General features: G+C 44.5%; 1 protein-coding gene across 1 annotated transcript in view; it reads right to left on the reverse strand.

Moving 5' to 3' along the window:
* Znf341 (zinc finger protein 341) overlaps positions 1-15,455 on the reverse strand; it is a 43,390-nt gene that overhangs the window by 9,506 nt on the left and 18,429 nt on the right. Inside the window, 3 exon segments of the mRNA XM_015481634.2 lie at positions 11,323-11,531; positions 13,068-13,261; positions 15,198-15,391. Coding sequence (XP_015337120.1) covers positions 11,323-11,531; positions 13,068-13,261; positions 15,198-15,391 — 597 coding nt within the window.

Consider the following 15,455-nt stretch of genomic DNA (forward strand, 5'->3'; position numbering starts at 1 on the left):
TCAATCAATCAGTCAGGGCTCTGTGTAGCTCGGTGGTGGAGCGCTTGCCTAGCGTGCACAAGGCCCTGGGTTCCATCCCCAGCACTGCACACACATACACAAATCAACAAATAACTAAAAAATGAAAGTGAGAGTGTCCCCCAGTTGCTTGCACTTTGTTGCACACCATGGCCTATGAGGCCCTATGGTCTGACCCACTCCTACCCCTCAGACTTCTTCCCCTACTCCCTACCCAAACCGCTCTGTCCCAGCACCCTGGCCTCCTTGATGAACCTTGCACACAGCAAGATCATTCCTGCCTCAGGACCTTTACACTTGCTGTTCCAGTTCAAATGTCACCTCCTTGGAGAAGCACTCCTTGACCATTCTGTCTCAAGTTGCCCCCCACAGTCTACCCCAGGCACCCCCTGTTATGTCACCCAGCTTATTTTCTCCTTAGCACTAATTACTAGGAATTATTTTATTTGCTTGCTTGGTTATGAACAGTCTCCTCCACTACACATGGTCCCTAACAATGGAACTACACCTTTCCTATTCACAGCTTGCTCAGGGTACCAGTGAGAATCTGTCATATGCAAGAGCCACACAAAGGGACGCAGGTCCAGCTCCTTCCTGCCTGATGCTCCAGGTTTCCTCACTTGTGACATGGCCCTGCCTGATGGTCATTCTAAGATTGCCACAGAGTAGAAGGACACAACTGTGCCGAGTGGCTCATAACTGAAAAGTGTGGTACACACAGCTCCTGTGGCTGACATGCCCCTGGAACAGCATGTTCAGGGACTGTGGAATAGCCTATGTTTAGCCTGTACAAGGCCTGGGTTCAATCCCCAGCACCACAAGGAGAAAAACGGAACAGCACTTGTAGGTCCTGAGCCACTCTGAAGGAATAAGACCACCATCTCCCACCACGAAGACATTCACCAGCCAATGGACCCTTATATAATGAGATACCTGTGGGGCATGTCACAGGTGAGCAGGCAAATCATGCCAAAACAGAAACACGTTGAGCCCTGTCGTCCTTACACTAGTGCCACCCACGGGAAGCCCCAGGAAGATGGCACCCATGGTGGATCTAAGGGCCCTCAGACCATACTCTGAAAACCACACACAAAGTTCTCCAGACAGCAAGAGAGGGAGGGGGGTGGACTGGAGGGAGATACCAGGGGAGCAGAGACCCAACAAGCTGGTGAGGGGACAGGACTAAACCTCAAGTCTGGGGCCGGGGGAGATCAGCAAAAGCCATGAAAATCAAAACTCCCTGCCAGAAATACCTCCTTCACTAAGTCATCCAAGGCAGCACAACAAGTTATGGGACACATGATCATTACGTGCCTCCTGAGATGGTGCCCGGAGAGGGACAGTGTCACTAGTGATGTTCCTGCCAAAAGTACACATCCTGGATATAATAGCAAGGTAAAATCAGGCAGACCCAAACAAAGGCATTCTACAAAACAACTCAACGACACTCTAAAAATATCAAGGTCAGGCTGGGCACGGTGGTGCACGCCTGTAATCCCAGTGGCTCTGGAGGCTGAGGCAGGAGGATCATGAGTTCCAAGCCAGCCTCAGCAAAAACGAGGAGCTAATCAACTCAGTGAGACTCTGCCTCTAAATAAATACAAAATAGGTCTGTGGATGTGGCTCAGTGGTCGAGTGTCCTTGAGTTCAATCCCCGGTACCCCCCCCCACCAAAAAAAAAAACCTAGGTCAGAGCCAGGTGTGGTGACACACACCTGTAATCCCCAAAACTTGGAAGGCTGAGGAATGAGGATCAAAAGTTCAAGGCCAGACTGGGCAACTTATCGAGGTCTCATCTCTAGATCAACAACAGGAAGGGCCGGGGATGTGGCTCGGTGGTTAAGCACCCCTCGGCTCAATCCCTGTTCTCTCTCTCTCTCTCTCTCTCTCTCTCTCTCTCAAACACACACATACACACACACACACACTCAAGGTCAGGCTGGAAATGTTGCTTAGCACAAGAGCACTTGCCCACGTGCCCAAGGCCCTAGGTTCACTTCTAGTTCTTCAAGGTCATGAAAAGCAAAGAGAGCATGAAACTGTTCCAGCTTCAAGGAGGTGAAAGAGGCATGACAATGAAGGTGAGGTGTGATCCCAGGCTGGACCCTGGGCCAGAAAAAATGTGTGTGCTTTTCTTTTTTTTTTTATTTTATAAAGGATATTAATAGAACAATTTGGAAGTTTTAAATAAGGCCTGAAGATGAGCTAATAGAATTATACTGATTTTTTTTTTTTTTTTGGTACCAGGGATTGAACTCAGGCGCACTCGAAAACTGAGCCACACCCCCAGCCATATTTTGTATTTTATTTAAAGACAGGGTCTCACTGAGTTGCTTTGCGCCTCACCATTGCTAAGACTGGCTTTGAACTCTCAGCCCTCCTATCTCAGCCTCCTGAGCTGCTGGGATTACATTCACCCTATGCTTCCCTTGTTTGGGGCAAATGTACACAGAAGATAAAAAGGAAAGAACATCACATCTTCAAATGACTCTGAAATGCTTCCAAATATGATAAAACAAATGGGATATGACGTGTGCAATTGGGAAATTGGGTGAAGGTAGATATGGGAATCTCTGTACTAGTCTTATAACTCTTTGGGAAGTTGGAAATTATGCCAAAATAAAAAGTTTTAAAAGAGCTTATTTCTTCACAGTAGGGCCTCATGCATACAAAGCTTTTTTTTTTTTTTTAATTTTCTACCTGTGATATTGTTACTGGAGTAATGTTTACTTTGTGTATATGTGGTACTAGGGCTTGTAGCCAGATGCCACATCCCCAGTCCTTTTTTCTTTATTTATTTTGAGACAGGGTCTCACTAAGTGGCTGAGGCTGGACTTGAACTTGCCATTCTCCTGCCTCAGGCTCCCAAGTCACTGAGATTACAGGCGTGTACTACTACACCTGGCAGTTTTTATTTTTGAAGTTAAATTTGGAACATGTGGATCAATGGGATAACTATAATCAAATGGTTCTGTTTTCAACAAGGACTACATAGGTTAAAGCATTGGCAAAAATCAAAGGATAGTTCTATACCTCTCCTACGTGGAGGCGACAGTGCCAGTGACTCGGTAATAAACAGTAATAAAACACTTATTCAGTTGAAGCTAACAGACCCAAACCAGATTTTAAATGGCTGGCATTTTTCTCATCTATATGGTACTGAAAACAAAATTCTAAAAGTTTCATTGACCATTTTATATGTTTAAAGTTCAATTTATGTTTAAGGTCCAGATACATGCACATGATTTAAAAGAGTATTTATTGGTTATCTTGCGTGTATTAAACCTATAAATCTTTAACTCTACAAAGTTTTTTTTTTTTTTCTCTTGTGGTGCTAGGGATTGAACCCAGGGCTTCATGCATGCTACACAAGTATTCTACACTAAGCTGTACCCCACTCCACAAACTTCTGCATGATATTTTTAGAAAGCTCAAACACGTCATATTTAATCCTGAGATAAATATGCATCTTCAGTCACAGATACACAGGGTGCCAAATACACCTCAGAAACCCAAAATAATATTTGTTATTTAACTAGATTTATAAAGTGGTCATTTAAAAAACAAAGAGACAGGGACTCAGTAGAGCACTTGCCTCACACATATAAGGCACTGGGTTCAATTCTCAGCACCACATATAAATAAGTAAATAAAATAAAGGTCCATCAAAACTAAAAAATATTTTAAAAAATAAAATAAAAGAGACACTTACACCAGGTACAGAAGCACACACCTATAACCCCAACTACTCGGGAATCTGATGCAGGGGAATGCAAGGGCAAGTTCAGGGCCAGGCTGGGAACCTTAGCCAAACCCTGTCACGAAATAAAAAATAAAAAGGGCTGGGGGCGCAGCTGAGTGATAGGACACCCCTGGGTTCAATTGCCAGTATCTCAAAAAAAAAAAAAAATCTTTTAAATTGTAGCCAACTTAATCACACATAAATGTTCTAATATTTGTTCTCCACAGCCTTCTGCAACCTGCTTAGACATTCTACAACTTGTTTTCATCCTTAGTTTTCTGTCCCATTTTTCTTTTTCCCATCCTGGAACAATCCAGTTACTTTATTTTAGGACAAAAATCTTACTTTACCATTCGAAATCTTTTCTCAACCAAAAACATTCTCCAAAATATGTCCTCATACTCATAACCTTCTTAGGTCTTTCTCCTACTTGCTAATTCTTTTCTGCCCTTTTTTTCTAAGTTTGCATTTTAAAACAATTTTACAGGGGCTGGAGTTATAGCTCAGTGGTAGAGCGCCTGCCTCGCACTTGTGAGGTACTGGGTTCTATCCTCAGCCCCACATAAAAAATAAATAAATAAATAAATAAAATAAAGATATTGTGTCCATCTTTAAAAACAAAACAAAACAATCTTACAAAATTTCTGAATTTAAAAAAAATCACTCCTTTTTCTCAAAAAGATGAAATACTAGCTGGGCGTGGTGGTGCACGCCTTAATCCCAGCAACCTGGGAAGCTGGTGCAGGAGGATAGCAAGTTTGAGGCCAGCCTGGGCAACTTAGCAAGGCCCTAAGCAATTTAGCAAGACCCTATCTCCAAATAATAAATAAATAAGTAGGGCTGAGAATGTAACTCAATGGTAGAGCGACATGGCTCAATCTCCAGTACTGGGGGGAAAAAAAGATAAAATATATACTTTTCATAATTTTTTCTCATTAAAACACAGCTCAAAGTGTTAGAATTATAATTTTTAGTAATCTTTAATGAAGACCCAGGAAGAAAGCAATCTTGAATATTTTTTGATACATCAACAACTTATAACCCCTTGTAAGTGGACACAATATCTTTATTTTATTTTTATAAGGTGCTGAGGATCAAATCTAGTGCCTCACGCATACCAGGCAAGCGCTCTACCACTGAGCCACAGCCCCAGATCATGAAAACACATTTAATGACCAAAATATATTATATTTTTATAGACTTTAAGATACTTATTTGCAAGTTTTATGTAAACCTTGAACTAAGCAGTTTTCCATAGCAACAGCTGGGTTTTAGAAAGCTTTCTTTCATCCGGTTGTTTTCCCTCAGTCCTGAGTGGGTTTGAGAGTTAACCCTTGTATACCAGCTCTAAAGTTGAAGGTTAACCCTTGAATAACCAGATTTTGAGAAAAGATGGGGGAGGGCAGTAGTCAGAGAGCCCCAAATTTCCATTTAGACAAAACAAAAAGCTCAAGTTCCTATGAACACCCCAGCCCAAGGCAGGATGAGCTGATAATCTCACTCTGATTTTTAGATATGGCCATATTGATTAAAGTTCCATTCCTACAGACCCCAAAACCGAATCCATCAGAAAAACCATGAGCTCAAAAAGGCAGAAGAAATTATTTTTCTTAATCATAGGTTTATAGCTATAAACAAACAAAACAGTAAAAAAATTCTCTCTAGTGGGCACTGAGACAAAATCGGTACTTTCCATTATTATGCAAAACACAACAGAGATATCCTCAAACTAGCCTGGTTTCTCTGTGTACCTCATGTCCCTTCCCTGCTAAGTGGTACCACAAAGTTACAGAATCCAAACTTCCCTATTAGACAAAGGGCAGAGGCCCAAACTGGTTTAAAAGAACCACACTGGTTCAAAGGAACCCCAAACAATAAGGAAAAAGAGGGGTGAGGGCTGACGTGCACCATCAGGGAGAACTTACCAGGGCTCAGAGTTCAGGGCCTGTAGGTCCAAAAGTTTATTTCTCTGCTTCACCAAATCATGGTAAATGCAGCCAATGCTGGCCCAGAGTGGAAGGAAAAAAAGAAATCCCTGAAACAAAGATAGTTTCAGTAGCTGCAAAAAACTGCCCTTTCCTTCCCCTTGGCCAGGCTGTCCAGGGGCAAGTAGCTGATGCCCAAATTTCTCCTGGCTGGCTTGCCAAAATTTTTATCAAGAGTCCTAGGCTGGGAGGCCTGACTCCAGGGGTTCCACCAAACCAAGTCTAGCTATTCACCCAAAAATTGAAACCAAGAAGTTAATGGTAAAAAGCAGACAAGGACTTTAATCAATATGGCCAGACTGGGAAGCCAAAGTGAGACCATGCAACTCAGTCCTTTGGGGTGTTCACATGAGTTTTAGATTTAAATAGAGGAAGAATCAGGGGAGGGGAATGAGAGATATGCAGAATTAAACGGTTTTGATCAAACTGTGGTCTGGATGATCATGATCTCACTCTGGTTCTGTAAGGTGTGGCTCAGGAGAAATCCTTATTACTCGAGGGGGCAATCTCCATTTTCTTCTTAGAATGCAGGAGGTTTAGTTATCAGACCTGTGATCCAGGAAGCGGGTAACTTGGTTCCTATGAGACAAGTGCTTCTGCTTAGGGGGCAGTCTCATCATGGGTGATGTGTCTGCAAGATTCCACTCTTTCTGGAAGGTATGGGGTAGACTGGAGATTTCTTTTTCTTTTCTTTCTTTTTTTTTTGGGGGGGGGGTGTGAGTGTGGTGCTGGGGATTGAACCCAGGGCCTTGTGCATGAGAAGCAAGCACTCTACCAACAGCTATATCCCCAGCTCAAGACTGGAGATTTCTAGGCACCACTCCAAGGTTCTGAAACAGGATGAAATTCAAATGTCCCTACAGATCTTTCCTCAGACTTGAAAGGAGACAAGACGGTTTAGGTAATTTAGGGCTAATAAACCTTATATTGCCAGCTTTTAAATGAACACTCCTTAAAGAATCAACATGCCTAATGCAGAGCTGAGCAGGTCACAAAGTTTAAGGTGATAAAGGAGACAGATACAAATGAAGGCAGAGAAGCCAGGTTTTATCATGCTTTTAGTTCCCCATTGGGCACCTGAAGGCCTAAATGAAGAATCAGTGCTGTTAGCAAAAGCACCTTCTCTAAGTTCCTGTTACAATGTGGAGAAGTGGGTCAGGGTAGATAAGGAATTCCTACTCACTCTGTGCCCATTTATGGTTTTTAAATATTGTACTATTTGCACATAACAATTAGTTTTTGAAGGGGGCAATTAATCTTTTTTTAGAACCCCCATGGGTCTCTGACTTGCAAAATTGTTTCTAGGAACTTACAAATGAGTAAAGATGTATGTCCAAAGTTATTCCCTGTAGTACTGTTTATAATAATGACAACTGGAGATAACCAATTATCTAGGAATGAGGGATGGTTTAAATAAGTTATAGCACATCCATGTGCAAAGGAATACTCAGCAGCTGTCTAAAAGAATGAGGCAGATCTGCTTATGCTGAAAAGTAGCGATGTCTATATTACAGTTTAAGTTTTATAGTTTAAAGGTTGAAATGATAACACAAGGGAAGAGTGGATAAAGGGAGGCTGGAATTGATTAGTGAACACTACATGCATGTGTTAAAATATCACACTAAACACCATTTATGTGTACAATATGTTAATCAAAAATAAAATTTATACTACATATATAAGCATGTGCATGTGTGTTTGTGTGTGTGTGTGTGTGTGTGTGTAAGACACAGAGTCTTTCTGTGCTGCCCAGCTGGACTTGAACTTGTGATCTTCCTGCCTCAGCCTCCTGAGTAGCTGGGACTACAGGTATTTACCACCATATCCTGTTAAAATATATATTTTTAAAAATAACAACACTGAAGGTACAGAGGAATCCCTCTAAGTTTCAGTCCATTTGTCATAAGCTGCACAATAGAAAGATGGCGTGATGAATTTTCACCAAATCCTATGACCATGTTTAGGATTACCAGACTATATATATATATATATATGATATTTATATCTGTATCTATATCTATAATCGTATACATTACAGATATATACCAAAATACACCAAGAGATTAACAGTGGTTATCTTTGGGTGATAGGCATTGTGAGTTTTCTCCTGTGTAAGGTTTTTTAAAAATCCTTTCTCAGGAGGCATGATGGCACTCGCTTGTAATCCCAGCAACTCAGGAGAATGAGGCAGAGGATCACAAGTTCAAGGTCAGCCTAGGCAACTTGGTGAGACCCTGTCTCAAAATAAAATTTTAAAAAAGGGCTGGGAGGGCTGGGGACATAACTCAGTTAGTAGAGTGCTTGCCTCACATGCACAAGGCCCTGGGTTCAATCTCCAGGGGGAGGTGGGGCAGGGCTGGGAATGAAGCTTAAAGGTACAGCACCCTTGAGTTAAATCCCCAGTTCTGCCCCCACCCCAAATCCTTTTTCTCGGTATTAAACATGGATGACTTCTGCAATCAGGAAGGAAAAAATCAATTACATATATATGTAACTTACATATGCATATAAGTTTCATATAATGTAACATGCATGTGTGTATGGGTGTGTCTATATATATATATATTTTTTTAAATCAGGCACACTTTACTACTGAGCTACATCCCCAGATCTTCTTATTTTATTTCTCATTTGAGGCAGGGTCTTACTAAGTTGCTGAGGCTGGCCTTGAACTTATGATCTGCCTGCCTCAGCCTCTCAAGTCATTGGGATTACAAGCATGCACCACTACACCTGGTGATACTCCTTATATTTAAAATAAAAATATAAGGTTGGGAAAGCAGCTCATTGGTAGAGCATCCACCTAGCATGCACAAGGCCCTGGGTTCAATTCCCAGTGCATCCCCCCCACCAAAAAAAAATATAATCCTCAGCAACAAAAGTGAGGCAGGGGGCATTACAACATCAGAGCTTAAATTAAACTACAGAGCTATAGTAACAAACACAGCATGGTATCAGCACCAAAACAGACATGAAGACCAATGGTACAGAAGAGAAGACACAGAGATAAACCCACATAAATACAGTTATCTCATACTAGACAAAGGTGCCATAAACATACATTGGAGGAAAAACAGCATCTTCAACAAATGGTGTTGGGGAAACTGGAAATCCATACATAGCAAACTGAAATCAGACCCCTATCTCTCACTCTGCACAAAACTCAACTCAAGTGGATCAAGGACCTAGGCATTAGACTAGAGACCCTGCACCTACTAGAAGAAAAAGTAGGCCCAAATCTCCATGTCAGCTTAGGAACCGAATTCCTCAACAAGAGTCGTAAAATGCAAGAAGTAAAATGAAAAATAAATGGGGAAAAGGTACACTCATACATTACTGGTGGGACTGCAAATTGGTGCAACCACTATGGAAAGCAGTATGGACCCAGCTATCCCACTCCTTGGTTTATATCCAAAGGACTTAAAATCAGCAGCCACATCAATTTTTATAGCAGCTCAATTCACAATAGTTAGACTATTGAACCAACCTAGGTGTCCCTCAATAGATGAGTGGATAAAGACCATGTGGTATATATAGTCAATGGAATACTACTCAGCTTAAAAAAGGAGTGAAAGTCTGGCGTTTGCCAGTAAATGGTTGGAGCTGGAGAATATCATGCTAAGTGAAATAAGCCAATCCCCAAAAAACCAAAGGCTGAATGTTTTCTCTAATATGCGGATGCTAATTCACAATAAGGTGGGGGGCACTAGGGAAGAGTAGAGTCACCTTAGATTAGGCAGAGGGAAGTAATGGGGGAGGGGATGTGGGGATAGGAAAAACAGTAGAATGAATCAGACATAACTTTCCTATGTTCTTATATGAATACATGACCAGCGTAACTCCACATCATGTACAATCACAAGAATGGGAAGTTATATCCATGTCTAATATGTCAAAACACATTCTACTCTCATGTATAACTAAAAAGAATTTAAAAAATTAAAAATGCAAAATACATATAGCATAAATACAGCAGCAGATATAAGATTCACTTCTGAGCTCTGGGGAGGTACTCACAGGCAGGCCAAGGCTACATGACTCCCAAGGAACAGAGCAACCACAGGCTCGGACAGGCCTGGACCTCTGAAAATATGAAGGCGCCACACCTGCTCCAATATTAGAGAAATTCTCACCTGTTTCAGTTACCATTACTCTGGGTCTCTATTGTAAGTAGCCAAACCTACACTGAAGTAATCCAATAACTGTAGCAACCAACTTCACTGAGACCCACGATGCTCCAGGCACCACGTCCACATGCCTCATGCCTGTCTTTCTAGATCATAAAGGGTCCAACACGGTAGGCACTATCATGATCCCCATCTAAAAGATGAGGAAACTGAGGCCCTCGGTAGCTGAGTGCTTTGCACTCGTCCATAAGGCTTGCAGTTAATGGGATCCTAACACAGGTAGTGGCTCCAGAGCCCTACATTACCCATGACACCATTCCACCCTCGGGTTTTGCTGATGGCCATCTGCTCCTTGACCAAACTTTGGGACTAACAGGTCAGCCTTTTATCACAGTGAACAGTGTTTCTCCCTGAGCAACGGTGCTTTCTAACCTCAAGGCCTGTGTTTATTTATCTCTAAATCTCAGAAGCCTCACCCAGGAGTTCCAGGGCTAATGGAAGTCACCAACCAAGTCCCTAGAAGGTACAAGTTTGTACAGAGAAATGTACAAATGGCCTCCAGACAGACATCCCTCTAGGTTCCCAGGCCCCATCCCCATGCACAGGATTACAGGCAAATGTACAGAGGAACACCTGCAGGGCCAAAGCCCAGGATGGGGAAAGGTGGGAAGTGCGTGTCTGCAGAAAACGCCCACTAGAGGGGAGCGCCTGGCAGAGGGCCTGGACAGCAGCCGGGGAGCCCTCCAAAGGACCACCACAGGGCCAACACCCCAAGGAGAACTACCTGAGGATCTAAGGATGAGCACGAGGCACGGGGGCCTGCATCACTCCTGCCCGAGGGACCTTCTTAATGACTCAAAGCAAGACTCAAGTGATGGGAAGGGGGATCTGAAAAGTCACCCCATGTCCACCTACACGAGGTTCACTCTTTATCCATCCCAAGAATCAGCACCCAGCTCCAACTTTAACCCACATTTAACAGATCATTAAACCAACAAATCTTATTTTTAGGAGTTTTGCTTTCCAACATGTGCTTGTTTGAATTTTTTAGTTTAGAAAAAACAAACCTTTTTCCCATTACAAAAGAAGAGATATTAGTTTCCTTTTTTAAAAAATATATTTTTTCTAGCTATCAGCGGACTTTATTTTATTTATTTACATGTGGTGCTGAAGATGGAACCCAGTGCCTCGCACATGCTGGCAAGCGCTCTGCCACTGAGCCCCGCCCCGCGAGGTTCACTTTTTCAGGGTGTCCTTGTCTCTAGTGAATGTCCACCAAGTTGGAAGCCACGTGAGCCGGGCAGCACTGGCTCCCAGCTGTGCCAACATGCAAACTTGCCCCACCAGGCTGGACCGAGGCTGAGCCTCGCTTCCCCCTGAGGACCACAGGCCCCCCTGCGCTGTCCCCTGCCCCGCCCTGTGCACTGGGATGGCAGGTGGAGGCACGTACTTGTAGACGGCACTGTCCTTCTTGGGGCTGTGCTGCGGCAGGAGGCTGTGGGAGTACTGGTGCACGCCCAGGTCGTACAGCGAGGGGAAGTCCTTGCCACAGAGGTGGCAGCGGTAGCTGAGCTCCTCCTGGTGGCTCTTGATGTGTTCCAGAAACGCGTCAAGCTTGGGGAACGTCTGGGCGCAGCTTTTGACCACACACTTGTACACCTTGAGGGGAGACTCAGGAATGAGGGGAGGCGGCTGGGGGGCGCGGTAGGAATCTGTGACACCAGCCTGGGGCACTGCTGGTGGGCACCTGACCACATTGCCCCGCTCCCTACTGCCGGAGCCCTGGTTTGCTTTGCTTAGTTTTACTTGATTTGATTTGATTGATTTTGTGGCATTGAGGGCTGAACCCAGCTGCTCTACCACCGAGCTACACCCGTGGCCCTTTTTATTTTTTGAGACAGGGTCTTGCTAAGTTGCCCAGGCTGGCCTTGAACTATGATCCATCCTCTCACCTCAGCCTCCGGGGAACTGAGATCACAGCGTGCACCACTGTGCCCAGCTTGTATATGGATGTTCTTTTGAACCGACTTTAATAAGTAAAATTCTGACTTATATCCAGGGTCTCATCTGTAGAAAAGGTATGTTTCTAGCATTTTGAAAACTATATTTTGATAAGTATATTGTGGGGTGCCCACATAATATCACACACTCTTTCTTTCCAACAAAATGAACCCCAATTTACTCAGGGTAACAACATACCTACTTCAAACACTGGATTCCCCTGGCTTCCGTGAATCTAGTGTCAGCCTCGTGACTCCTTTTTGACAATGATATGTAGGCAGCAGTCTTTTAGGATGGCACCCCTCCCAGAATGAAAAGGTAAAAGTTTCCTAAGAGAAATCCCCTCTACCTTTTGCATTTGTCCTGACTGGAATATAGATGTGATGAACAGAGATATAGTAGCTATTTTGTCACCTTGAGAAAGCACACTACCAGCTAAGGTAGAAGAGAAGAAAGCTAGGAGCTGGAAGAATCCTGGTCCATGATACCATGTTTGAATTGCTATGCAAGCCCAGCTCTACCTACGTATGGGCTTCTGATGTGAGGGAAATTAAACTCTTAATATTAATCCAATTTCCTCTTATTTGCGGCATAGTAACACATTTCTCAATGACAGAGCACAGGCACTGGCTCTGGATAATCAGAGATCTACAGAATGCCTCTAGGAAAGGTTTCCTTGCTGCTCTCAAGGTTTCCATGGTTGGGGACATAGCTCAGTGGCAGACTGCTTGCCTAGCAAGCCCGAGGCCCTGAGTTCAACCCCCAGCACAGCAAAAAATAAGTAAAATTCAATGAAAGAAAAAAAAGGTTTCCATTGTTTCCAAATAATATGATTGAATTGCTGCCTAGGAAGAGTGGCCACGATCCAGCAAGGCAAGGAGAGCCATGGCAGAGGACAATGGTGGCAACCAGAGGAGGAAATTGGTTGAGTCACCTGTCACTCTATCTCAGGCCTCTTGTGCCACAGATGACAGACTTCTCAACTGTTTAAGGTCTCTGTGATTTGCCCTAGGGTGACCGGACTTACTCCACCAACACCCCTAAGAATCTCCCCTAAGGAAAGAGAAGGGATGGGACCAAGCTGCAGAAAACATTGTGACTGCGTCCTGTCCCTTCAGGACAGCATTCAAGACCCCAGCACTGGCCAAGGCTCCTGATGACGGCCGTGGCCACTGCCGCCCGCCACAGGCCTACCTGCTGGTTCTTGTGCTGCGTCATGTGGGACTTGAGCTGGAAATAGGTGCTGAACGTGCTGGGGCAGAACTGGCACAGGTAGGAGCTGTCGATGAGGACCACCTGCCCGGGCCCCAGCTTGTCCCCCTCTGCCTCACCAACAGCGGGCAAGGCCTGGGGCTGCGGGGGCGCACTCGACAGGCTCTGGCCCAGCCCTGTGGAGGAAGCCAGGGGAGGAAGTCACCGAGAGGCCGATTAAGGCTCCAACCAGGAGCCACACATTCAGGTGGGACTCAGAACACCTACTGCACACTCCTCCGGGTTTTCCCTGCCGACTGCCACGCGCCTGGTGTGGCACAATATCCTCAGGTCCACAGTCACAGCCAGCGGGTGTGCACCAGCACGGCCAGGCTGGAGGCACACAAGCAAGGCCTCAGGCGGACCTCCTGGCCTTGGCCTCCCCTCCTGGCCTTGGCCTCCCCTCCTGGCCTTCACCTGGGACACCGCCCACGTCTCTGTGCTCTGTGAACACCCTGCACACGCTCCTCGCTCACTCCTGCCTCTCCAGGCCCTTGTTCCCATTACAATCATTGCTTCATTGACTTTCTTCACTAGACTGCTCCTCACTCCCCTGCACCTCTGATCTCATCTCTGTGTGACCTGATGCACAGTAGGCTCCATAAAAACTTGCTCAGTGGTGGAACCTTTGGTGCTAGGCACTGTCGGGGTTGCGAAAGCACTGGGAGAAGGGTTCCTTCTCTACGGAGCTCACAGAACTCAGGGCATGTTCCAACAGGAAGCCCCGATGGCCAATCGGACAAAAGTGGCCACACACTGTCACCCAGCAAAAGTCCCCGTTCAGCAGCTGTCATGTGGTTGGCATTGCTCACCCTTGGTGCTATGTGGAAAGGACTTTGGCTCTGCTCTCCACTGTCCAACACAGTGACTGTGAGTCACACATGACAACTGAGAACTTGAAGTGTGGCCAGTCCAAATCCACATGTGCTGTCTATGTAAATACACACGGCTATGGAGACTGAGCAAATTTTATTATGTGCCTTTATAAACATGGCATAATGAATCCCACTATCATGTATGATTATAAAGTACCAATAATTTTTTTTTTTTTTTTTTTTTTTTGCAGCAGGGATTGAACCCAGGGTTGTTTAACCACTGAGCCCCGTCCCCAGGCCTTTTTATATTTTATTTAGAGACAGGGTCTCGCTGAATTGCTTAGGACCTTTCTAAGTTGCTGAGGCTGACTTTGAACTTGTGATCCTCCTGCTTCAGCCTCTGAGCCACTGGGATAATAGACATGCACCACCACGCCCAGCAGTAAAATTTTTTTTAAAAAGTAAATACACATTGGATTTCAAAAATTTAGTATAAGAAGCATATAAAGCATTTCAATATGGCTGAGAGCACAGCTAGGTGGTAGAGCACTTGCCCAGAGAGCATAAGGCTCCAAGTTCAATTCTCAGCCCCTCAAAAAGAAAACAAAACAAAACAAAACAAAAAAAAAATCACACCTCAATAATTTCTTTATGTTACATGTTAAAATAATAATATATTGGACTAAATAAAGTATATGATTAAAATTAATTTTGTGTTTTCTAAAGTGATTTTAATGTAGCTACTAGAGAAGCTTTAACCCTATGTGGTGCTCACGTTATACTTCTGTTAGACAGCATCACTCCAACCCTAGTGAGTCCCCAGTCCCTCTGCACAAAAGAAATAAATCAATACTAGGGACAGAAGCATTAGCTCTGGAAAAGTGACAGCTTCAATGAATGAGAACCCAATAACATACACAGAGCTCTGGAGACCAACTGTCCCCAGGTTTCAACTCCTAATCAACCGGAGTCACTGCCTGGAATAATATACTCGAAATGAATTGTGAGGTGGGATTCGGGCTCAATGAAAAAAGAGACAGGTAGTTAATTAGGGATGTCTGCCCGGGGTACAGTGCTAAGGTGATGCCTCACATATGTGCATCTGTCATCTTTCCTTTCACCATATGCCCTCTTTTATAAAGTAGACTGAAGCCCAGAGAGGTCGGGAAGTTTGCTCAAGGTCACACAGCTGGCAACAGAAACCTAAAAGCTGTAGGAGCGATGAACTGGGAGAGTGGCTTTCCTCACATCCACCCACCTGTATTCTCCTCTTCCTCTTGCCTGCTGGGGTCTAAGGCCATGACTTGGACAGTCACTGAGTTGCGAGAAACAGTGCCACCACTGCGCCCTGGAGGCCACACCTTATGGGTCTGCATGTGTTTCTTGACGTTGGACTTCTGAGCGAAGGCACGGCCACACGCAATGCACTGGAAGGGCTTCTCACCGGTGTGGCTGGGGAAAGAAGGCCGGTTAGCTTGCCTGTGTAGGAATGGGGACCCAGCCTCTGCCCAGGAGC

Source organism: Marmota marmota, unplaced genomic scaffold, assembly GCF_001458135.2.
Source record: "Marmota marmota marmota unplaced genomic scaffold, marMar, whole genome shotgun sequence".
In the NCBI taxonomy this organism is placed as follows: domain Eukaryota; kingdom Metazoa; phylum Chordata; class Mammalia; order Rodentia; family Sciuridae; genus Marmota; species Marmota marmota.